The sequence below is a fragment of the Python bivittatus genome, unplaced genomic scaffold (genome assembly GCF_059951505.1).
Source record: "Python bivittatus isolate LINGU-HERP-01145 unplaced genomic scaffold, Pbiv_v1 ctg000480_np1212, whole genome shotgun sequence".
NCBI lineage: Eukaryota > Metazoa > Chordata > Lepidosauria > Squamata > Pythonidae > Python > Python bivittatus.
Window position 1 is genome coordinate 29,188,326 of NW_028277075.1, and position 20,232 is coordinate 29,208,557.

At 37.9% G+C, this 20,232-nt stretch overlaps 1 protein-coding gene across 1 annotated transcript in view; it reads left to right on the plus strand.

Moving 5' to 3' along the window:
- Nucleotides 1-19,091, plus strand: part of LOC103049251 (sodium/calcium exchanger 3) — a 40,889-nt gene extending 21,798 nt beyond the window's left edge. The window contains exons 3-6 of the mRNA XM_015888944.3: nucleotides 4,322-4,446; nucleotides 5,677-5,776; nucleotides 10,858-11,133; nucleotides 13,723-19,091. Of these exons, the coding sequence (XP_015744430.2) occupies nucleotides 4,322-4,446; nucleotides 5,677-5,776; nucleotides 10,858-11,133; nucleotides 13,723-14,099 (878 nt within the window). The 3' untranslated portion in view covers nucleotides 14,100-19,091. The remainder of the gene's footprint in view (nucleotides 1-4,321; nucleotides 4,447-5,676; nucleotides 5,777-10,857; nucleotides 11,134-13,722) is intronic.
- Nucleotides 19,092-20,232: the final 1,141 nt, after the last annotated feature.

Consider the following 20,232-nt stretch of genomic DNA (forward strand, 5'->3'; position numbering starts at 1 on the left):
GAGAGCTTGAAAGTGGCTAATGCAGCATTAATGCCTAAGGAGGAACAAGATTTGAATTTAACATGAAACTATTGGCCAATATCATTATTGAATAATGCCTATAAGTTGTTTACAATGATTTTGGCTGAGAGGTTGAAAATAATTTTGCAAGAATTTATTCATGAGGATCAATGTGGGTTTTTACCTAAAATACAGTTAAAGCATAATATAAGAAATATGTTGGACCTTTTGGAATACTTGGAACAACATAATGAAAAACAAGTCACATTGATTTTCTTAGATGCAGAGAAAGCCTTTGACAATTTGAATTGGGCCTTCCTGTTTAAAGTTTTGGAAAATATTAATTTTGGAGAGAATTTTATTGAATGGGTAAGATCAATCTATACTTCACAGAAAGCACAAATAATTGTCAGTGGAGATCTAACAAAACCCTGTGAGATACAAAAAGGGACAAGACAGGGATGCCCACTGTCTCCTCTCTTGTTTATTTTGGTTTTTGAAATACTGAATAGTGATGTAAGACAAGATGAGAGAATTGTGGGAGTAAAGATTAAAAAATAAACTTCTGAGTCAAGGGCATTTGCTGATGACTTGGCATTGATTCTGAAGGATCCACTAAAAGGAATAGAGACATTAATGGGAAAATTAAAAGAATTTGGTACAGTAGCAGGTTTTAAGATTGATAAACAGAAGACGAAGATGTTAACAAAAAATATAAAAATAGAGGTACCAAAAAAAATTGATTAAAAAAATGGGTTTTAAGATTGAGAAAAAAGTAAAATATCTGGGTATCACCATGACAAATATGAATTGTATGTTATTTCAAAATAATTATGTTAAGACATGGAATGAAGTTTAAAAAGATATGTTGAGATGGAAGAAATTACAAATGTCATTGTTGGGGGGAATTTCTGTGATAAAAATGAATTTTTTGCCACAATGATGTTTTCGTTTTGGACAGTAACTGTTTTGACAACTGATGAACCATTTAAACAGTGGCAAAGGGATATATCTAAGTTTGTATAGCAAGGGAAAAAAACACAGGTATAGGGTGCTACAAGATGCAAAGGAAAGAGGAGGACTGGTTTACCTGATTTGAAATTGTATTTTGCAGCTTGCTGTTTGGTTTGGATGAAAGAGTGGGTGTTGCTGAGAAATAGACTTTTCGAGTTAGAAGGACTTGACCTGAGATTTGGGTGGCGTGGGTATTTGTGGTATGATAAAGTTAAGGTTAATGTAGATTTTAAAAATCATTATGTTAGATGTGCCATATTGAGAACATGGAATGGATACAAATCCAAGTTGTTCCTGAAAATACCTTTGTGGCTCTCAGCACAAGAAGCATTTTATAGGTGACAAATAATAGGCAAACACAAAGGGTTAACATACCATGAGTTACTAGAATTCTATCAAGGGAATACAAAATAAAATCAAGAGAACAGCTGATGGCAGAGGGACATAATTGTCTATGGTTTTCCTATTTACAGTTTTCAGAAAGATTCGAAGTAGACAAAAGAATTTACGGTATTGTATATTCTACGACTGACTTTGAAACAGAATTGTGTACAAATGATGAACATGTGATTGCTAAAATGTATAAACTTTTATTGAAATTTGAAACAGAAGAACAAGTGAAAGAATGTATGATAAAGTGAGCTAAAATTTTTGGTTATAATATACAGATGGAACAATGGGAAAATATGTGGTTGAAAGGATTGAAATTTAAACTATGTTATAATCTTAAAGAGAACTTTTATAAAATGATGTACCATTGGTATATGACATCAGAAAAATTATTTAGAATGTATAAAGGTACAGTACTTCAAATCTATGTTGGAAAAGTGAACAACAAGAAGGGTCATTTTACCATGCTTGGTGGACGTGCAAAATAGCTAGAAGATTTTGGGTTCAAATGCATATACTGATTCAGAGGATTTTAAAGATTAACATACAAACATACTGAAACCAGAACTTTTACTCTTGGGACTGATGGATAAACATTTGGAAAAAAGTCATGGAACTTTGTTTTTATATATGATAACCGCAGCAAGATGGAAAGATTTGTCAGTACTCACAGTGGAGGAGTGGTTGCTGAAGGAATGGTTGGTGAAAATGATAGAACTTGCTGAGATGGCCAAATTGACCTGTTTGATTAGAGAAAAGACAATATCTATATTGATTGCTGACTGGAAACCCCTTATGGACTTCTTGTGTAAAACAGAAAAAAATAAACTTATGATCTATGGGTTTGACGATTAGATAGGATAGATTATAGAAAGAAAAGACAATGTAACTTTAGAGAAAGAGATAAATCTACATTTGTACTTACAACTGCTGTAAAGAAGATCAGAAGCCATTTCTTTTTTTTTTCTTTTCTATTTTTCTTCTACCCTTTCTCTTATTTTTTTTTTCTTTTAGCACTTTAGCTTTCTCTTTTATTTCTTCCTTTTTCTTTTTTCCTTCTTTCTTCATTTTAGTTTGTATTAATTTTTACTCTTGTTTGTAGAACTTACAATAAAATTATATTTTAAAAAAAGCTTAGACACCACGTGAATCTTGTTTTTCAAAAGGACTCCCAAAGTTAAATGGATGCCACCTTTCCCCACTTGCTGAATTTGCTAGTAATGTTAATAATGTCTGCTATTGTGCCAACTGTCTGTCACCACAGACAAGCCCACAGTGGGATCCATTCTTGAGCCATTTATAAGCTGAAGTACATGGTGCCGATGCTCTAATGCACTTTGATCTATTTTTCTCTTCCTGCCCTGAAAATAAAATTTTACCCAGCCTGCTCATCAATGGAGCTTCTATCCCATTATATGTAGATGAAAACTGTTTATTTTGCTGAAAATATGTGCATTTTCCTCCTCTTTATAAGATACAAATCTCTCAGGAAAGACAGAACATTAATAGAATAAATTAAAACATAGGGTGAAATATATGCAAATATAAGCTGAAATGTCTATGTGTTTACATCTCAGTAGAAGAGGTTAACAAAAACCAGCTGAAGGTTTTTTCTTCACTGCAATATGAACAAATAAGTAAAAAAATATTGATGTTTTCATCCAAGTCTTTGCTTTTGGAGAGTGAAAGTAATGATTGATGCATTCATCTTTTCCAAGCTGGGTTGATAGCAATAAGTGCCACAAAAGTACACAATGATTTCCTTCCCTTGATCAATTTATTTTATATTGTTCTTTTTTATCTACTGCAATCTTGAATTGTTTCTATAGAAACTTAATATATTAAGAATTACTATGATTTTTCTTCATGAATAATACTTAATAGTAGTAACTGCAAACTCTGGCATATCAGAGTTGTTCCAAAAGAATAAATAAAAGCTTGATATTTTGAGAAATACATTTCACTTGCGGGGGGGGGGGTTCTCCTTTGAAACATAGAAATACTTGATCCAATATATATGTACACACACACACACACAGACTTGCTCATGGCAAAGTAAGAAGCAGAGAAAGGAGAGATACACATGTATGAATCATATTTCAGATAATAAGCCCTCAAAATTACCTAAATAGGAAATTAATGTTTAAATTACCAAGGCCACAACCCAGCAAAAATGTAAGCATGATTAAACTTCAGAGGGTTATGCATACAATTCTGTGCTGGATTATATGGCCCATAGGTAACACTTAAGTATGATATTGCAAACAGTTAAAAAAGAAAAACAGTTCCAGTATTTTCTGTAAGCCTATTTGCAAATAGAATGAACTTACCCTTCCCTTACCCTGTTTCAGATCTTACCACGTTAAAAAGCAAAACAAAACAGAACAAAAAAAACATAATGAGAAGAAAAATCGATTGGTTTTATCCTCTGCCATGCTTTGCAATACAGGACAATTTCCTGTAAGATTGAAAATGATTTTCATATAAGAGGAAACTGTTTGGTAAACAATGGACAAATGGCAGAAATCTTCATAGACAGGAAACAAGCAGCTGTTGACTTAGAAAAATAGCCAGGATTGGTCCAGGATTTCAACCTATGGGTTAACATATATAAAGGGCAAGATTGTGGTGTGCTTTTTGATGAGTTTCATCCTAAGTAAAACTACCTAGTTTTCTGCAATAAATCTGCATATCAAACCTTCTGTCTGCCTGGGAATGGGGTGAGACCTTAATCATCATACACTGCTACAAAACCTGGATAATTCTGGGGAACAGTTTATGGAAGAAGGCAGATGTGGCGCTTGGAAAAGGAACAAAGCCACTTTATTTCCCAATCCAGCCCTTTTGCCATTACCTTCTCCCTTGTTCTTTTAGTAGTATATCAGATACTTACTGTATATCCATGTTTTTCCCACAGAGGTGACAGAAAGAAAGCTGACAATGGAGGAAGAGGAAGCCAAACGTATTGCAGAAATGGGAAAACCAATACTGGGTGAACATCCAAAACTGGAGGTCATCATAGAAGAGTCCTATGAATTCAAGGTCAGTGCTGTGCACCAAGAGCTTTTGGCAGGAAGTGAGGGAAGGAACAGCAGGAAAGGAGGTACAGTAAGCAGAACTGGTTACAAGAGCTAAGCAGGACAAAGGAAGGAGGCCAAAAGGAAAAAGGGAGGGTACAGGAAAAGAAGAGGGTTGAAAAGGAAAACTAAGCTAACGCAAAAGTCCAGGCTAAGTCCTGGTAGGGAAGAGAAGAAGAGAATGAGAAGAATAAATAAAATGAGATCATAGAAAGGGAAAGATGAAAGTCTGAGCAAGTTTGAAAGAAATAAAGTAGCAAATGTTTTAAAGAATATAGTCCTACTTAACAATAAGAGAATGTGATGTCCAGAAGTTCCACAACTGTCTTCTGATGAATGAAAAGTCCTACATCTAAATATATTCATGAGTTCAAGATATATAATGTGAGAACCAACTTAACCAAATGTGTGGTCATTTTTAGCTAAAAGAATTATCTCATTGATATATGTGAGAAATTAACTGGGAAATGTGCTAAATTTTGTCCTGCTGTTTCCAGTTGTTAATCCTTCCCATGAAATGACTCAAGGGCCATACTGACATGTCCTTACATCTAGCTCAATGAGGTTTCTATCTCTATGAAAGTTGGTTGTCCTGGAAATTGTTTTTAGCAACATGTCTATCTAAATCCAGGTCAAATCTGCTAAGACTCACTGAACACTGTAGAGGAACCTGAGTATGCTAGGTTCCCACAATTATGAAACAGAATTATGAATGGGAAATAATTTATCCATTGGCAGGGTACACTGCAGTCTGTGGAAAAGCAGAGAAAAGGCTGAGAAGGAAGAATTATATTTACCAAGGAGGGAGAAAGATATATATGAATAAAAAAGCAGAAAGTGCCCCTTTTCTTAATGAAGCAATCGTGACTTTGGGCAAATAACTTGTCATAAAATGAACATCCTGATGTATTTATAGTTTGACCTTTATTATCTTTTATTTCTTTTATTTACTCTTTCATGTCTATGGCTTCAGTTAGCTTCTTGAAGTTGATGCTTTCGAAAAGGATTAAGACTATAATTACAAGAAACCTTATAGAGAATGGAAATTCTGGGTCATGTGGTCACAACACAATTGGAAGGCATCTGCTTGGAAAAGCTACCTAAAATCTTCATTCAGCCTCCATGTTGACTGAAACATGCTCCAAAGGAAGGCCTGTAATAAAACCAGTATTCTCTGTGTTCCTATAATTGACAGAGTACAGTGGACAAGCTCATCAAGAAGACAAACTTGGCTTTGGTAGTAGGAACTCATTCATGGAGAGACCAGTTCATGGAAGCCATTACTGTCAGTGCAGGTGAGACAGTGAATGCCTTGGACTCAGCCAAGGGAACAGTCACCCACAGGTAGAGAGGGAACTCTAACATGAATTGCTACAGGAGTTTTTATGAAGCTCTTGCTCCTACCCAACTGGTGTTATGACTGGTGAAAGATTTTATCTTTATCTTGCTTGACTTGCATTTTGGTTTGAAATTTTATTCATCCGTACATTGGATAGTGAATAAGCATATATTTAAGTCTGATAATAAAGAACTTTAGATTAGTTACTTGTTTTTATAACTAACACAGTTATTTAACAGATACACATAATATAAAAATCACTGTATGGTGAATTTTTCAGGTATTGTATCATGATAATAAGAAAATATACAGTTTAATAAAGAAAAGCTTTCACTGATTATTAGAAAGCAACTATTTTTTTAAAAATTCCTGTTACTGTAATTTTCCAGAATCAGAGTAACTAAATTTAAATTGTTCCCTTAATTCTCAGTGCCAGTAATTAAAATTAACCCAGCACTATTAAAATTGTTCTTGACTGATCAGTTGGGTTTAATCTTGAGTAAACCAGCTCTTTTTATTTAATTAATCTAATAGAATCTAATGAGTTGATTTATCTATTCAATTAAATTAGAATGCTTAATCCTTTGGATAGATGTTGGCAATTCATTTCAACACATATCACAGAAACTGCCTCCTCAGATCTTAGTGATAAACAGTGCTTTAAATCCACATACTTCTATGGCTAGGCATTCTAAGCGCCTGCTTTAAATGAACTCCATAGTTTGCATGTAGCCATAGTATCCTGTTGCAAATGTTACAGAGTGTATCTTAGCTGGATATTAGCATTCTTCGGAGGTAAAGAGTTCATTTCCAACACGCCTACAGTTTCTGCTGCTTGTGAGCTTCCCAGAGACAATGGGAAAAGAGCAAGGAAAATCCCAAGCATTCTGTTTATGAAAGTATTCTCACTACCAGCTGGGGGACTTCCTTGCTTAGGGCATTTTGTATGTCAACACTTGCTATGTCGCTCTCATTCCTCTTTCTTTCCTTCCCTACATGAGCATGGCTTAGGGAGTCCTCTGCCTGCAGCCCAAATCACTCAATCCCCAAAGTAAAAGCCATCACGATCAATAGGATTTGTTTCTACGAAGGCCTCTTTTGGATCAGAGTTCGCTGTTCCCACGCCTCTCCCTTACCTTTTCCCAGTTTATTTATTCCTCCCTTTGTGATACTTTCAGTAATAGTGCATGTTACTGAACAAGTTCTTCTCCAGATCACTCTATGCAAGTCTTCAGTCTAGGATTTTGCCCTCATCCATGGCACCCAACTGCCACTGCCTAATATGCCAAAACACAGTAATGTTCAGGTGGAAATCACTTCCTGTTTTATCTACTACTCTTACTGTGTTGATACAAAACTTGCCACTTGCAAAGACAGGCTGAAAAGCAGGGGTTTCTACATTTTGTGTCCAATGGGTACATTTGAGATTTTGAGAAAGTATCACAGGCACCATCACAATTCTTTTTTTAAAGCAGAGTGATTAGAAATCAGATCACCCTTTGCCAGCTACTCCACTCTCTTGCTTTCCTTTCTAAAAAATCCTTTGAACTCATGCATAGCACAGAAGTATCCTGCAAAGACAAAAGGGGAGGAAGGGAGCTGAAGACTAGAACCTTGTTGCTTTCCAACTGACCAAGATAAGTTTTGGAGAGCCCAGGAACTCCCTCCAATAGGTAGAGTCATGAAGCTTTAACAGGTGTTTGGGTAAATGCCTGACAGTGCTGTGATGTACAGTTGGGGAGCGAGACATGGCTAATCCCAAGAGTAATTGAAGGAAGCCATTATCTCAGGCAAAATAAATTAATTTCATTTTTCATCCACATTTTCCCAGTGAAACCAAGTGTTTAGTGCAGGAAACCTCTTGAACAAGGTAATCCATTTCAGGTCCATCTTCCAGATACAATGCTGTTAGATGAAATATGTTGCTAACTTTTATTTATTTGATTGATTGATTGATTGATGGATTGATGGATTGATGGATTGATTGATATGGCTGTCCATCTCACAGCAGTAACTCTGGACAGCATGCAAAGTTAAAAACAACAGTGTAGATAAACTATCTCAATCATAATGTCCAAAGTTACAGATAACAAGTCCAGCTGATAAGAAAACATTAACCAGCAAAGCCCCAGTACCTGGGGGAACTAGCTATATCATAGAAACTCTGAGCCCTTTTGATTGTTCTACGCATGTCAGCTGGCAACTGAATTTGAGCCTGATTCCAAAGGAAAGACTGCATTCAAGGGTGTATGCAAATTCCGGCTGCGAGATCCAAATCAATAGCAATGTATTTACCAAATTATCATCACATTCTTTTTCCTTGCACACCACACCCATCATAAGATACATACACAAAGACATTGGAATGAAGGTAAATTGGGATCACCTAGTACATTCTTGGTCATCAGAAATAGATTGTCATGGAGTTAGCAGAGATGGCTAAATTGACTTCCTTGAGTAAAGAAAAACAATATCTACATTTATGGCTGACTGGAAACCCCTTATAGACTTCTTGCATGAAACAAAACAAAATGCACTTATGACTTGTAGTTTTGATGATCAGGAAAAAAAACTGGATAATAGAAAAAAGTGAGCTTTTTGTAATCATAGAGTAAGAGATAATTTTGTAATTTATATTTGCTGCAAAGGAAATCGGAAGCTTCTATTTCTTTTTATCTTTTCTTTCTGCACTTTTGTCTTTGTTCTTTTCTTCCTTTTCTTCCTTTTCTTCCTTATTCTGTTTTAGTTTGTGTTAGTTTTTATGTTGTGTTATGTTGAGAGAGAGAGGGAGAGAGAGAGAAGAAATAGATTGTCACAGATTGATTCCTGATTATTTAACCATGGTAAACAATGGTAGCAACCAAATATTACTGAAACAAAATTGGAGGGAGATTAACTAAGAGAAATGTTTGTGGGGAAAAAACTGTTTTGAGATTCAGAGCAGATCCTTGGACTCAAGAGTTCTTTAATCCCAAGCATACATCTTTTGAATCAAGCTCCAGTTAAGAGTCTTAAGGCACCAGTAAAATACAAGGAAGAGCTTGTCCCTTCCTGAATGTTATTGTACTGTGAGAGAGAAATCAAATCTTGTAACTTTGGGCACTGAGAAGCATGAGCTCTTCTGTCTTGTATCTAGCACCAAATACTGAAGTTCAACTACCTTATTGTACAGGAAATAATTTCTTTGAATAATTTTAGTTCAAATGCTTGCTTCTTCTGAGAAAAGATGAAAAAGATCGCCTGCCTTCAATCTTTCCACAATGCTGTCACTGTTGCTATGGTAATAAATGTGGCCATTCTCTGGGTGCTCATATAAGAACAAAGTTAAGGACATTAAGTGTTGCTTCCTTTGCTGTTACCCATTTTCAAGCATTATGTTATCATTACAAGAGGTGAGGAACCCAGTGCAGTCTCCAACTGTTCATCCCTGCTAACTCTCCAGAAACTCATAAAATCAGAAAGAATGAAAGTGCACTTTTAACAGTGCCTTGCTTTTTCTACCACTCATGAAAGTTTCTGACTAGAAAAAGACTTTCCGTGGTCAGCTTTGAGGAAATTGAATTTCCTGATCCTCCCTCAATATACTGACCTATATATGCCACACCACTATTTTGGATTTTATAGAGGTCATCTATAACTGGATACACAGCCTGTCAAGAAGCATAGAGATATGCAGTGATAAGCTCCTTGTGTACCTTTTGGGAGGTAAGAAGAGCAAGGTAGGGGTTGAATGCTGCAGGCAAGAAAAACAATTACCACCAAGGAGCCTCTAAAGGCTTCGTGTCCATTGGAGGATTCAGAAAACAGTGCAGTTTCGGGAAGAAGATAGGGGACAGGATCAAGAAGCAGAGGCTCAGAGAAAACAGCCAATAAGCAATGTTCATTGATGAAGGAAGATTGGGAATGAGGAGACCAAAGCAGGACAAGGTTCTGGATCAAAGACCAGTGTGGCACTAGACAGTGGTTTCCTAATTTGGTGCCTTCTAGATATATTAAGATGAAAACTCCAGCCATATTGCATCCTCAGTATCTCTAGAGGGCAGCAAGTTGTGGAAGGCTATGCTAGACATTCCCAAGTAGCTGCATAGAGCATATGCTGAAGCTTCTTAGGAGCTCTCCAACAGCCTGGAGATCAGAGAAGAAGCCTCAGCTCTAGTAGGTGGCCTTATTTATCCCTTAACCTGGAATGTTTCCTTTGCAGTCAGATGTTGGTTCTAAATACAGTGGTACCTCTACTTATGAACGCCCCTACTTACGAAATTTTCGAGATACGATCAGCTCCGGCCCCAAAAATTTACCTCTACTTACGAACTCGCCTCGACTTACAAGCCATTTTCTGCCCGTTCCACGTCGTCCGCGGCATTTTCCGCCCGTTCCACGTGGTCCGTGGCCATTTTTCCGCCCGTGCCACGTGTTCTGCAGCCATTTTTCCACCCGTGCCACATGGTCCGCGGCCATTTTCCGCCCGTTCCACGTGGTCAGCAGCCATTTTTCCACCCTTGACGTGTGGTCCGCGGACGCCGGAACGGATTAACGGTAATTACATTGAACCTTATGGGAAAATTTATTTCGACTTGCGATCAGCTCGACTTGCAATCAGAGTCACGGAACGGATTAAGTTCGTAAGTAGAGGTACCACTGTATAGAAATGGCTGTGGGCCATATGGGCCAGGCAAGAAAGATACTCTTCTGTTGAACATATTTAGTTATCTAAATGGCTGTTTTCATACAGAGCCTTTTCAAGGGACGAATCAGTCATAGATGCTGCTAGTGTAGCAGCTTCAAGCACAGACATAAACAATGAAGAAGTCTGGAAATTGATATTCTCTGTGTCCTGTTCATCTGATGTGCAAATTTGAAAGCAAGGTACACTGAGAAATGAATAAATAAACCCAGCAGTGCCTCCCAGAGCAACCCAATAAAGCAGTGATGGTGTGACTTTCTAACCAGCTATCACCCCGATATTTCTAGGCTCGGATAGCTGGGGTTTTGCCAGCATCCACTGATTTGAGGCTCTCTATTTTGTCTTTCCCACAGCAGGTGATGAAGATGAGGATGAGACTGGTGAGGAGCGCCTGCCCTCCTGTTTTGATTATGTCATGCATTTCCTGACTGTCTTCTGGAAAGTGCTCTTTGCCTGTGTGCCCCCAACAGGGTATTGCAATGGCTGGGCCTGCTTCGTTGTGTCCATCCTGATCATTGGTATGCTCACCGCCATCATTGGAGATCTGGCCTCCCACTTTGGCTGCACAATTGGACTCAAGGATTCTGTGACTGCCGTGGTCTTTGTGGCCTTTGGCACTTCAGTCCCAGGTGAGGAGGTTTCTTTCAGATGGGCAGGTTAGCACCATGTGCCTTCTTACTACTCCATCACTAACAGGGCTTGCAAACGTTAAATTACTAACACAGAACCATATGCAACTTCCTGGAAATGTCCCCCCAAAATGACATCCGCAAAGAATCCAGGCCTAGACAAAGAGAAGAAGCAGGGCCATCTGAAAGCCAGTTACAGAATATTCATAAGGAAAAGTGGGGAAAGGAAATTATGGTTGCTCTATTTAACTCCTTGCAGGTATGTCAAGTAATAAAAACAGTGAAGAACTATTTTGTGACACCCATCAGCTTGTTTGGAATTTATGATGTATTACGCCTTCGAAACACATGTACGTATAAATAAAAAATAATGTCAGCAAATGATAAAGTGCCTTATACTTAAGCAAAAGTTAAAAAAAAAAGTAAAAAAAAGTAAAAGTAAAGAGACTCTCAAGAAGTCTGTTACAAATATTCTAATTGGGCTTCTTAACAAGGAAACTGTTAGAAATGATCCTTTAAAATATTTCCTATTGGATTAGTTTGTGGAGTAGGGAATATTTCAGATTAGTACTTTCCCTCTTTGCAACAAAACTAGTGGCCTTGACTGTGCATATTAGTACCAAATGAGACTAGTTTTTAAATAAATCACTTCTACCAAGCAGTTTACCAACTTTTTTCATTTTAATGCTAAAAAGAAGAAAAGTATAAGAAAAAGTATAACACACATGTAAAACACAGCGATCGTTTAACAACCCCAGTTACTAGTAAGACTAAATATTACATGTAGTTTCACGTAGTCAAGAGAGCCAAAGGCCATGGAACACAATCCAGAAACATTTTAGAGCTTTGTCCTTTCCTCCACTGAATAAAAATAAACAGGGTTGCACATGCTGTCAAATACTGCTCCTCAGCACCATCTGTGGTCCCACTTGCCAGCTTGCTGATTTTGACATACACACACCTTGCAGACACCTCTGAGGTCCATCTTCAGTTTACCTACCAAATCTCTCTGCGTGTAGATCAAAGTATGAGAAGGAAACATCTGCATGTACCGTTCAGTGCAGGAAAGGGGGAGGTTACAACTGGAGCCTCTTCAGGCTTTCATCTAAACACCGGAGGGCTTGAAAGCGGGTGGAGGAAAGATATTCATGCTATTTCCAATTCTACTTACTAATCTCCCCAAATTCCACATTGGCGATCTAAGAGATGTTGTGCTTACTTGTGCTTGAATGGAACAGAGCAAGATCCCCAGTTGAATACAAGCAGGTAAGAGTGCAGGAGTGCAGCTCTCCTTCAGACTTCTTGGTTGGGGAGAGTATGTGATGGGGCCAGTGTATGCATCTCATCTACTTTGAAGCCCTACTTTCAAAGCCTCATACAAATGCTTGAACTGGGCTGCAAAATACAAAACTGCATGAAGGAAAGCAGACCCACGGTTTATGCTATTATGTTAGTGTTGTTACTTTGAAGCATTTATTTCCAAGCCATATAATCGGTTGCAAGTTTTTGAAAATAAAGACTGGACCACTTGTTCATAAGCACTGGAGCCGTCACTGACTTTCTGACAATACAGATTGCTAGAAAACAATTGTAGGAACTGAGCTGACTTCATGCCAATAACAGTTACAATGTTAGTTTATAGTGATCAGTCTTCCCAACTGGAAACATTGCAAGTGTCTTTGAATGGCAACTCTTAATTTTCCTAGCAGGATGGCCCTAGTTTTGAGAAGGCTGATATAGTGTTAAATATGGCTTTCTTCATTTCTCAATCCTGCATGTCGAGACTTCTATGAAATGAAAGCATTCTATAATCAAACACAACAAATACTTTCTGACCAAATGTGTGGTTATCAATCTTAATCTGAGGCTGAGTTCGTCATAAACCATGTTTATCTGGTTATACTAGTGAAATGTGCAAGGGGAAATTAGCAGGAAGTGTGTTTAGTTCTTTCTACTATTTTATCTTTGTCTCCTGCTCTCTTTTCCCCTTCTACTGACTGCATACGTGGAACACCAGTTGGGAAGGAAAAGATTAAGTGATCCTTGATCCACAAAGAACTTAAAAACAAGAGTTGTACCAGACAACCTTGTTATCTTAAAGGGAATTCATGAATTCTGTTTGTTATGTGGATGAAAAATTATGATACAGTTTCTTCCAATGTGAATATAAGCAAAGTGATAAGCTGGTAGTTTGACAGCTACTGTCTTCATTAAAATCTGCAAAATAGGATGAGGCCCCTCCCACAACTGGTGCCCTCTAACTGTGTTGAGATTACTGCTCACTGGATGTTCAGGAAATTGTAGTCCCACCACATCTGGAGCATACCAGATTGGGAAAAACTGAGTTAAGGCCTTGTTCTCTCCATGAGATATCATTAGTAGGATTGATTAGACTAAGTGCTCTTCAGCACGTGTCTACCATCATGTGAGCTGTCATCTGAGCACACTGATTCACCAACTTAATGTTGTTGGCCCTTTCTTTGTCAGCCCTAAAAAGTATCTTCATCTTCTTCATGCCAGAGTTGAGTTTGTCTTCTTAGTTTTGGGAATACTGCTTGAACTCATGCATTTGTTTCTTCTCTCTTCCAGACACTTTTGCTAGCAAAGCAGCCGCTGTTCAAGATGTTCATGCAGATGCTTCCATTGGCAATGTCACAGGCAGCAATGCAGTCAACGTCTTCTTGGGCATCGGACTGGCATGGTCAGTAGCCGCCATCTACTGGGCTTCTCAAGGAGAGGAGTTCCATGTGTCAGCAGGCACTCTTGCCTTCTCCGTAACGCTGTTCACCATTTTTGCTTTCGTCTGCATCAGCGTGCTATTGTACCGAAGACGGCCTCATCTTGGAGGGGAACTAGGAGGCCCCAAAGGATGCAGACTTGCCACAACTTTGCTTTTTGTGAGTCTGTGGCTACTGTACATTTTATTTGCTACCCTGGAGGCCTATTGCTACATCAAAGGGTTCTAAGTCATGGAGAGATGTTCAAGCCAGAAAGGAGGCCTTCTCCTCCTTTGATACCTCATTGAACACCAGTCCTAAGAGTGTTGTCTGACCAGGAGTGACAGCTCGCTATCAATTTTCCAGAACTGCCCAGGCTAGAGAGTGACTGGGCTTCAAGAAGGGCAAAACTATCATTATAAAAAGTAAAAACAAACATTAAAATAAAGCCAACATCAATCATTCAGTCAAATCAGAAACATCAGCAGTTTTTAAAGTACCCATCAGCTGAATTCTGCTGTAAGACTCCATTTACAAAATGTCATGTATTCAGATGACGATCTTATAAAGCATTTGGGTGGTTTTTTTTAATTTGGGGATGGTGAATCTTACCTGATCTATTTTCCTTTTTTTAACACAAAGAAAGGGGCTGAAAAAAAAATACATATTCGACCCTCATGCCACCATCAGAGCTGGAGTTGAAAATGCTCTATATTTTTTACTCTATATAAACATTTAATTATCATTTTTTCACTTTGTTTTAGAGTTATAGTGCTATTGTATTTTAAATGCAAACATAAGACATATAGACATGACACAAACACGTACAGATACACAGACAAAAAACTACTGTTGAAAGTTGGAGCCTGTAGCAAGTAATACACCTCCCTGGGTTACCAAAAGAAGAAGAAGAAGAAGCTGTAATGATATTATATGTAATGTGTATATTTTGAATATGGCAATTCTCTTTGTGTAATTAACATAAAGCTTTTAGCACTGCAGAATTAAAAAATATATATAGTTATTTATACACAGTAAAATCAATGCAAAGGAAAAAATCTGCAGTGTGAAAAATACAAGCAAAAGAAAACCAGCACAAGTTTATTACTATTATCATCATCATCATCTATTTGTTCCATATACAGGTAGTCCTCGCTTAACCGTTCGTTTAGTGACCATTCAAAGTTACAACGGCGCTATAAAAAGCTACTTACGACTGGTCCTCTCACACAACTGCCACAGCACACTCAAGGTCATGTGCTCACGATCCAGGCGCTTGGCAACCTGCTCACGTTTACGACGGTTGCAGCATCCTAGGGTCACGTGATCTCCATTTGCAATCTTCCCAGCTGGCTTCCAACAAGCAAAATCAGTGGGGAACTCTGTGATTCACTTAACAACTGTGTGATTTGTTTAATGACCACAGTAATTAGCAAACCACCGCAAAAAATGTAAAATCAGTGCAGTCATGTGATGTTTCGCTTAACAACCACCCCCTTAACAATTAATTTTCCAGTCCCTTTTGTGGTTAAGTGAGGACTACCTGCGTGGAAAAAGAAGATTCTTTTTTAAGTAGAGATTAATTTATGTAAATACAGTTCTCACACTTTTTGAGTGTTAAAATGGAACTCAGAATCTTTCAAGAATTAAATTGTTTTGCATTGATTTTGCTCTGAACACTAAAGAAAGTGAGAAGAAATTATGGCAATATCTCCATAGCCTTGTCAAATTGGATAATGGAATCCCTCTTTTAACATCAGGTTGTTAAAAAACCGAAAAAGCTGCATTCAATTCTATTACTAAATAGTAGTGCGGTGTTAATTTAGTAAGCCTCATGTTCATACATATACAACGTATCCTTCCCTTTTCTTCCTCCAGTGTGACTACAAAGAGATTGGAAAACTTCTAGTATCAGTTAATTATAATTGGTCATAACGTCAAACTTGGGACAACTCAAAAATTAGTGTAACTATGATTGTCCAAAGAAGCTAACTTAAATGTGATTTGCAATTATGGCTTGTTCAGGTGACAAGAACAGGGAAGGATGATGCACATAAAGCAATTATATTTTCATAGGAAGAGAAGATTTCTGATTTTGATTGCCTGTTATCAACATTAGCTAACAATGAAACTAAAGTAGGAAACATCTCCAGTGCATTATGGCTAATCTACGTTTGGCCATTGCTTTGTGTTCCAGTGAGATAACCTGTGAACCTCTTTAAAGACTTTCAGTTGATGCTGTTATAGAGCCATTGTATTTTCTTGGAAAAATTATCATCAGTCGTGAGAGTTTGCAGAGGGGCCTCCATTGTTTTCCTAGAGAAAACACGAATATTTTTCCAGATAACATGATGCAGTCCACATATATAGATACACACACACACGTGTGTGTATGTGTGTGTGTGTATATAGATATCAACCGCTGCAAACTTAAATGTAGGGTTGATACTAAAATATATCTATCCCTGGACTCTCTCACACGCTTATGCACACAAACATGCATTTCTTAAGTATAAGGAGCAAGGGGGGAGCTAGATTTTTTTTTTCTTTAAGAAAAATAGATGTAAAAGAAATGTATTTCTTTTTCTCTCCAGAAATACAAGGGCTGTAAAGGAACATTCTTAAATTTGGAACTCAATGGCAAGCGAGCAAGAAAAGTGGAGTATCTTTATTTTGTACCTCTTTATAAGCTTTCTCAAAAGCAGAAAAGAAGTTTATGCGCATTTGGGACTGAGCCTCTATATGAGGAGTGGCCCAAAAGAATGCATTCCTGTGCATGGAAATAGATAAAAAACGATTTCAAAGAGTTATGACAATGAATGAAAAAGAAGTATTTATTTCAATATAAAAGCAGAGTTTTCATACCAGCCATACTCCATTTTTATCGTCTTATCCCATATATACAGGTATACTTAATTCTCTCAACCTTCAAGTTGGGGAAAGACGTCATCCCCCAGGGAAATTGCTAAAAAAAAGATCAGATTTACTCCTGTCAGGTATTAGATTTGCACAAGGTATGAATCTTCTCAATGGTTATGTGGCTGAGACAAAGGATGCACCTGTAGGAATAGTCACCGAAATATGACGACTTGTCACACTGGGGTCCTTGGCAGGTGCCCAATGGCATAACCAGGATTCCCTTTTGGATGGAACTGCGAGCTACTTTGTGCTAGTGCAGGCATTCTGATCTCTAAGCCAAGCATTTTGTGCAGCAAAAATGCTTTTCCCATCTTTCATTTGCTTGTTGCAATCTATTTTAATGTTACCTGCTTGAATTCTTCAGGATAGGGAGGGGGCAGACCTGAAGTCCATTTTAATAAATCTCTTGGTTCCTGCTGTACAAAAAGTCCTGTACAAATCCTTGACTTTATAAGTTATGAGCTCTTCTGGATATAAAAAGAAGAAGAAAGATTGATATAATTTTTTAGAAGATCAGAATTTTGGAGAGTCACTATAGTCAGCTAGAATCAGTGTGATTTAATGATACATTGTCGCAGCATACCTTGGTACTAATTATCTTTTCACCAGAGAAAAAAATGTTCTCTGAGCCACTGTCCTTCCTTTGATTTTCCATCTGTGTCCTTGGGTTTTATTTGTCACATTTGTGTTGTACCTTTCCCCAAAGAAGCCCAGCACAGTACAAATGAAGCCTTGTTTTATCCTACAATGACCTTGCAAGGGGAGTTAGCCTGAGCTGTCTGTGTGGCTGCCGAGTGTCACATTTGGGCTTGCAGTTAAGTCCCCTGAAGCTTTTACAGGTCCTTTGTTCAGTGCAGTGAATGTTGTCTCATCTGCCTCATCTAGGAAGTTTCAGCTCACAGCTGTCAATCATGAGCTCCATACCAGGCAATGGCCTGTCTATTGATTTATTTAGATAGCGTCTTTGGCCTTCAAGGTTATCAGGTGAGTTTTATTTGATTCAGCCTAGCTCCCCCGTTCCTGGTTGATAAATGGCCTTGGGTACAATAAAGCCTGTTAACCCTGTCTGCTTGTATGGTTTCAACCATATTCCCATCAGCTTCTTCATTATGACCACTTTGTTGGGGAGAGCTGGGGGTATGCACTAGCACCATGACATGGTTACTTGCCATGTACTTGTACTGAGAAGACCTGTTCTAGGCTTACTTTCTCCATGAAGTGTTTCCTCATTTTATTTTTAACTCATTAAATGCAAGAGAAATAAGCTGAAATTTTGTGCTGTCTTTTTTCTCCCAGTGAAGGAGATTTCCGTTCCTTTCCAAAGTAGTCCCGGCAGTTTTTTAAAGTCTTAAAATTCTATTTTATCAATTTTATTTATCCTTACTTATTTTGCAGCAAGAGAAACCACAAAAATTAAAAAAGGGAAATCAATATGTAAAGTAATATTTTAAAGCCTAAATTATGAAAAGTTTGCAAAGACAGTTCAAAGCTTACTCAACCTCAAGATTATTAAAACTGTTAGCAAAGAGCCATTTCTTTATATAATACATGAACTAGTACAGTCTTGGGGTTAACAAATCTTTTTTGGCCAAGTCTTCTGCAAAAGTGAATGTGAGAGGCCTTTCCCAACAGGAAGACATGGGAATACATAATCCAGAAGTTTGTGTGTCCCAGTCCCCCAACCCTGGCTGGGTGAAGAGGCTGATAACCATGTCCTGCTTGGGTCCTGAACCAAAAAAATCATTCAATTAGTCAAAAATTAGGCCTCGACAAAAAAGGGGCTGCTTATGCCTTCTCAGTTTAGAGATATCTCTGTCTATTGAATCATCCTTTAAAAGCTACGTACATTGTTTTGCTCAACCCAATATATTTGAGTCTGTGACCCTTTCTTTTTGTAGAATAATCTTCTTCCTCTTGGAGGCTCCTGCCAACCAAAAAAGAAGACCATTTTTCTTGATTTTTGCTTTTCCTTGTGTGAGGAAAATAAGTTTTCAGATGAATGGGATTGTTTAAATCAAATTGAAACAAGGAATTTGCAATAGCCTGGAGCTGGCTTATCACCTGGTTCACACCAGCCTGTTGTAAATCTTATCAGAACATATCTATTGCAACCCAGGAATCTGTCCTCAAGATGCCAATGAAGGAAGTTTTCATCCTGGCATTTGGCATCCTAAACTGCCCCCTCCTTTTGACCTGTTCCTTCTCACTAAGACAATTGTTTCCTTTGAAGTAGACAGCAGAGGGGCAAGAAGTAACTCGAGATCTAGTACTCATGAATATGCATGCATGCATCATTTCTTCCCCTTTTCTGAAATGTGTAAATATCAGTGCATCTCTTTTGTTTTCAGGGGTGTCTCTCACTATCCTTTTGGTGGGGTCCCCTCCAGTATGTACTGTTTATATAATAAACACTGCAGTGAGCCTTGATTATTTGCTTTGGGTCCTGCGTTTTGATTCTGCACCTGCACGTTCCTCAAAAATGCCCTGGTTTTCTAGAGGAAGGGAAGCAGCATCAGTGAGACTCGTTTCTCTTTCTTAATGCCAGTAGAAACATCACCGGAGTAGCAAACCAGTCACAGGAACAGAAGGTCCAGTTGTAAGTTTATGTTCTCCACACTGAAACAGGTCTTCTGTTTGAAGAAGTAGCTAGGTTGGTAGGTGTTATGAGCTTTACTTGATGGTTGTGTTTTTAGTTTTATGCTTTTGTTGGAATTGTTTATTTTTATGATTTTTAATCTTTGATGTTTATGGCGGTGAGCTGGCCAGAGTTTATGATTGGAGAGGCATATGAATTGTATGAAATAAATGAACAAATTAGCTGTTAAGGATGGCAAGTGAAGAAAATATTTGCTTTATCACCGCTAGGAGATGCTCTGACCCTTTAGTTAGATTTGTATTCTGGATGTTTGTTTTGTTCAAAGAAATTATCCTCAGAATCATGGATGTGCCTAAGTATTCTGCAGTTACCAGGACAACTGGCAGTTAAAATACAGCACTCTTCCAGCTGGAAGGGATCAAATATAAAAACGGATCAGATCAACATTTATATGTTCTTATAATGGCCAATCAGTCAAGATGCCCACAAGTAAGATTTGAATGCAGTAGCTGGGTTCCCCATAGCTTGTACTGAGGTTACCTTATTGAACCAAGAGAGTTTCTCCAAATTCTCCTCATCAGAGCGTTCTCCCTGGAGATGGGGCACGGGGTATAACTTTGTGGCCAATTCGTAGGTCCAACAGCTGTTTTCCTTTCAGTGGGGGATATTTGCAAGGTTGTGGCTGCCCCTGCTTCCAGCAATACAATCCCAGGGCAACATATAGCTTTAACTTATGTATGCTATGTGGTGCATATTTGTTTTTAAAAATTAAGCAAAATAAAATGGATAAAATAATAAAGCCAGGAAATTATTTGAAATGACTATTAGAAGTTAGGGGAAGGAAGGATCATGTGGAAGTACAGCCCA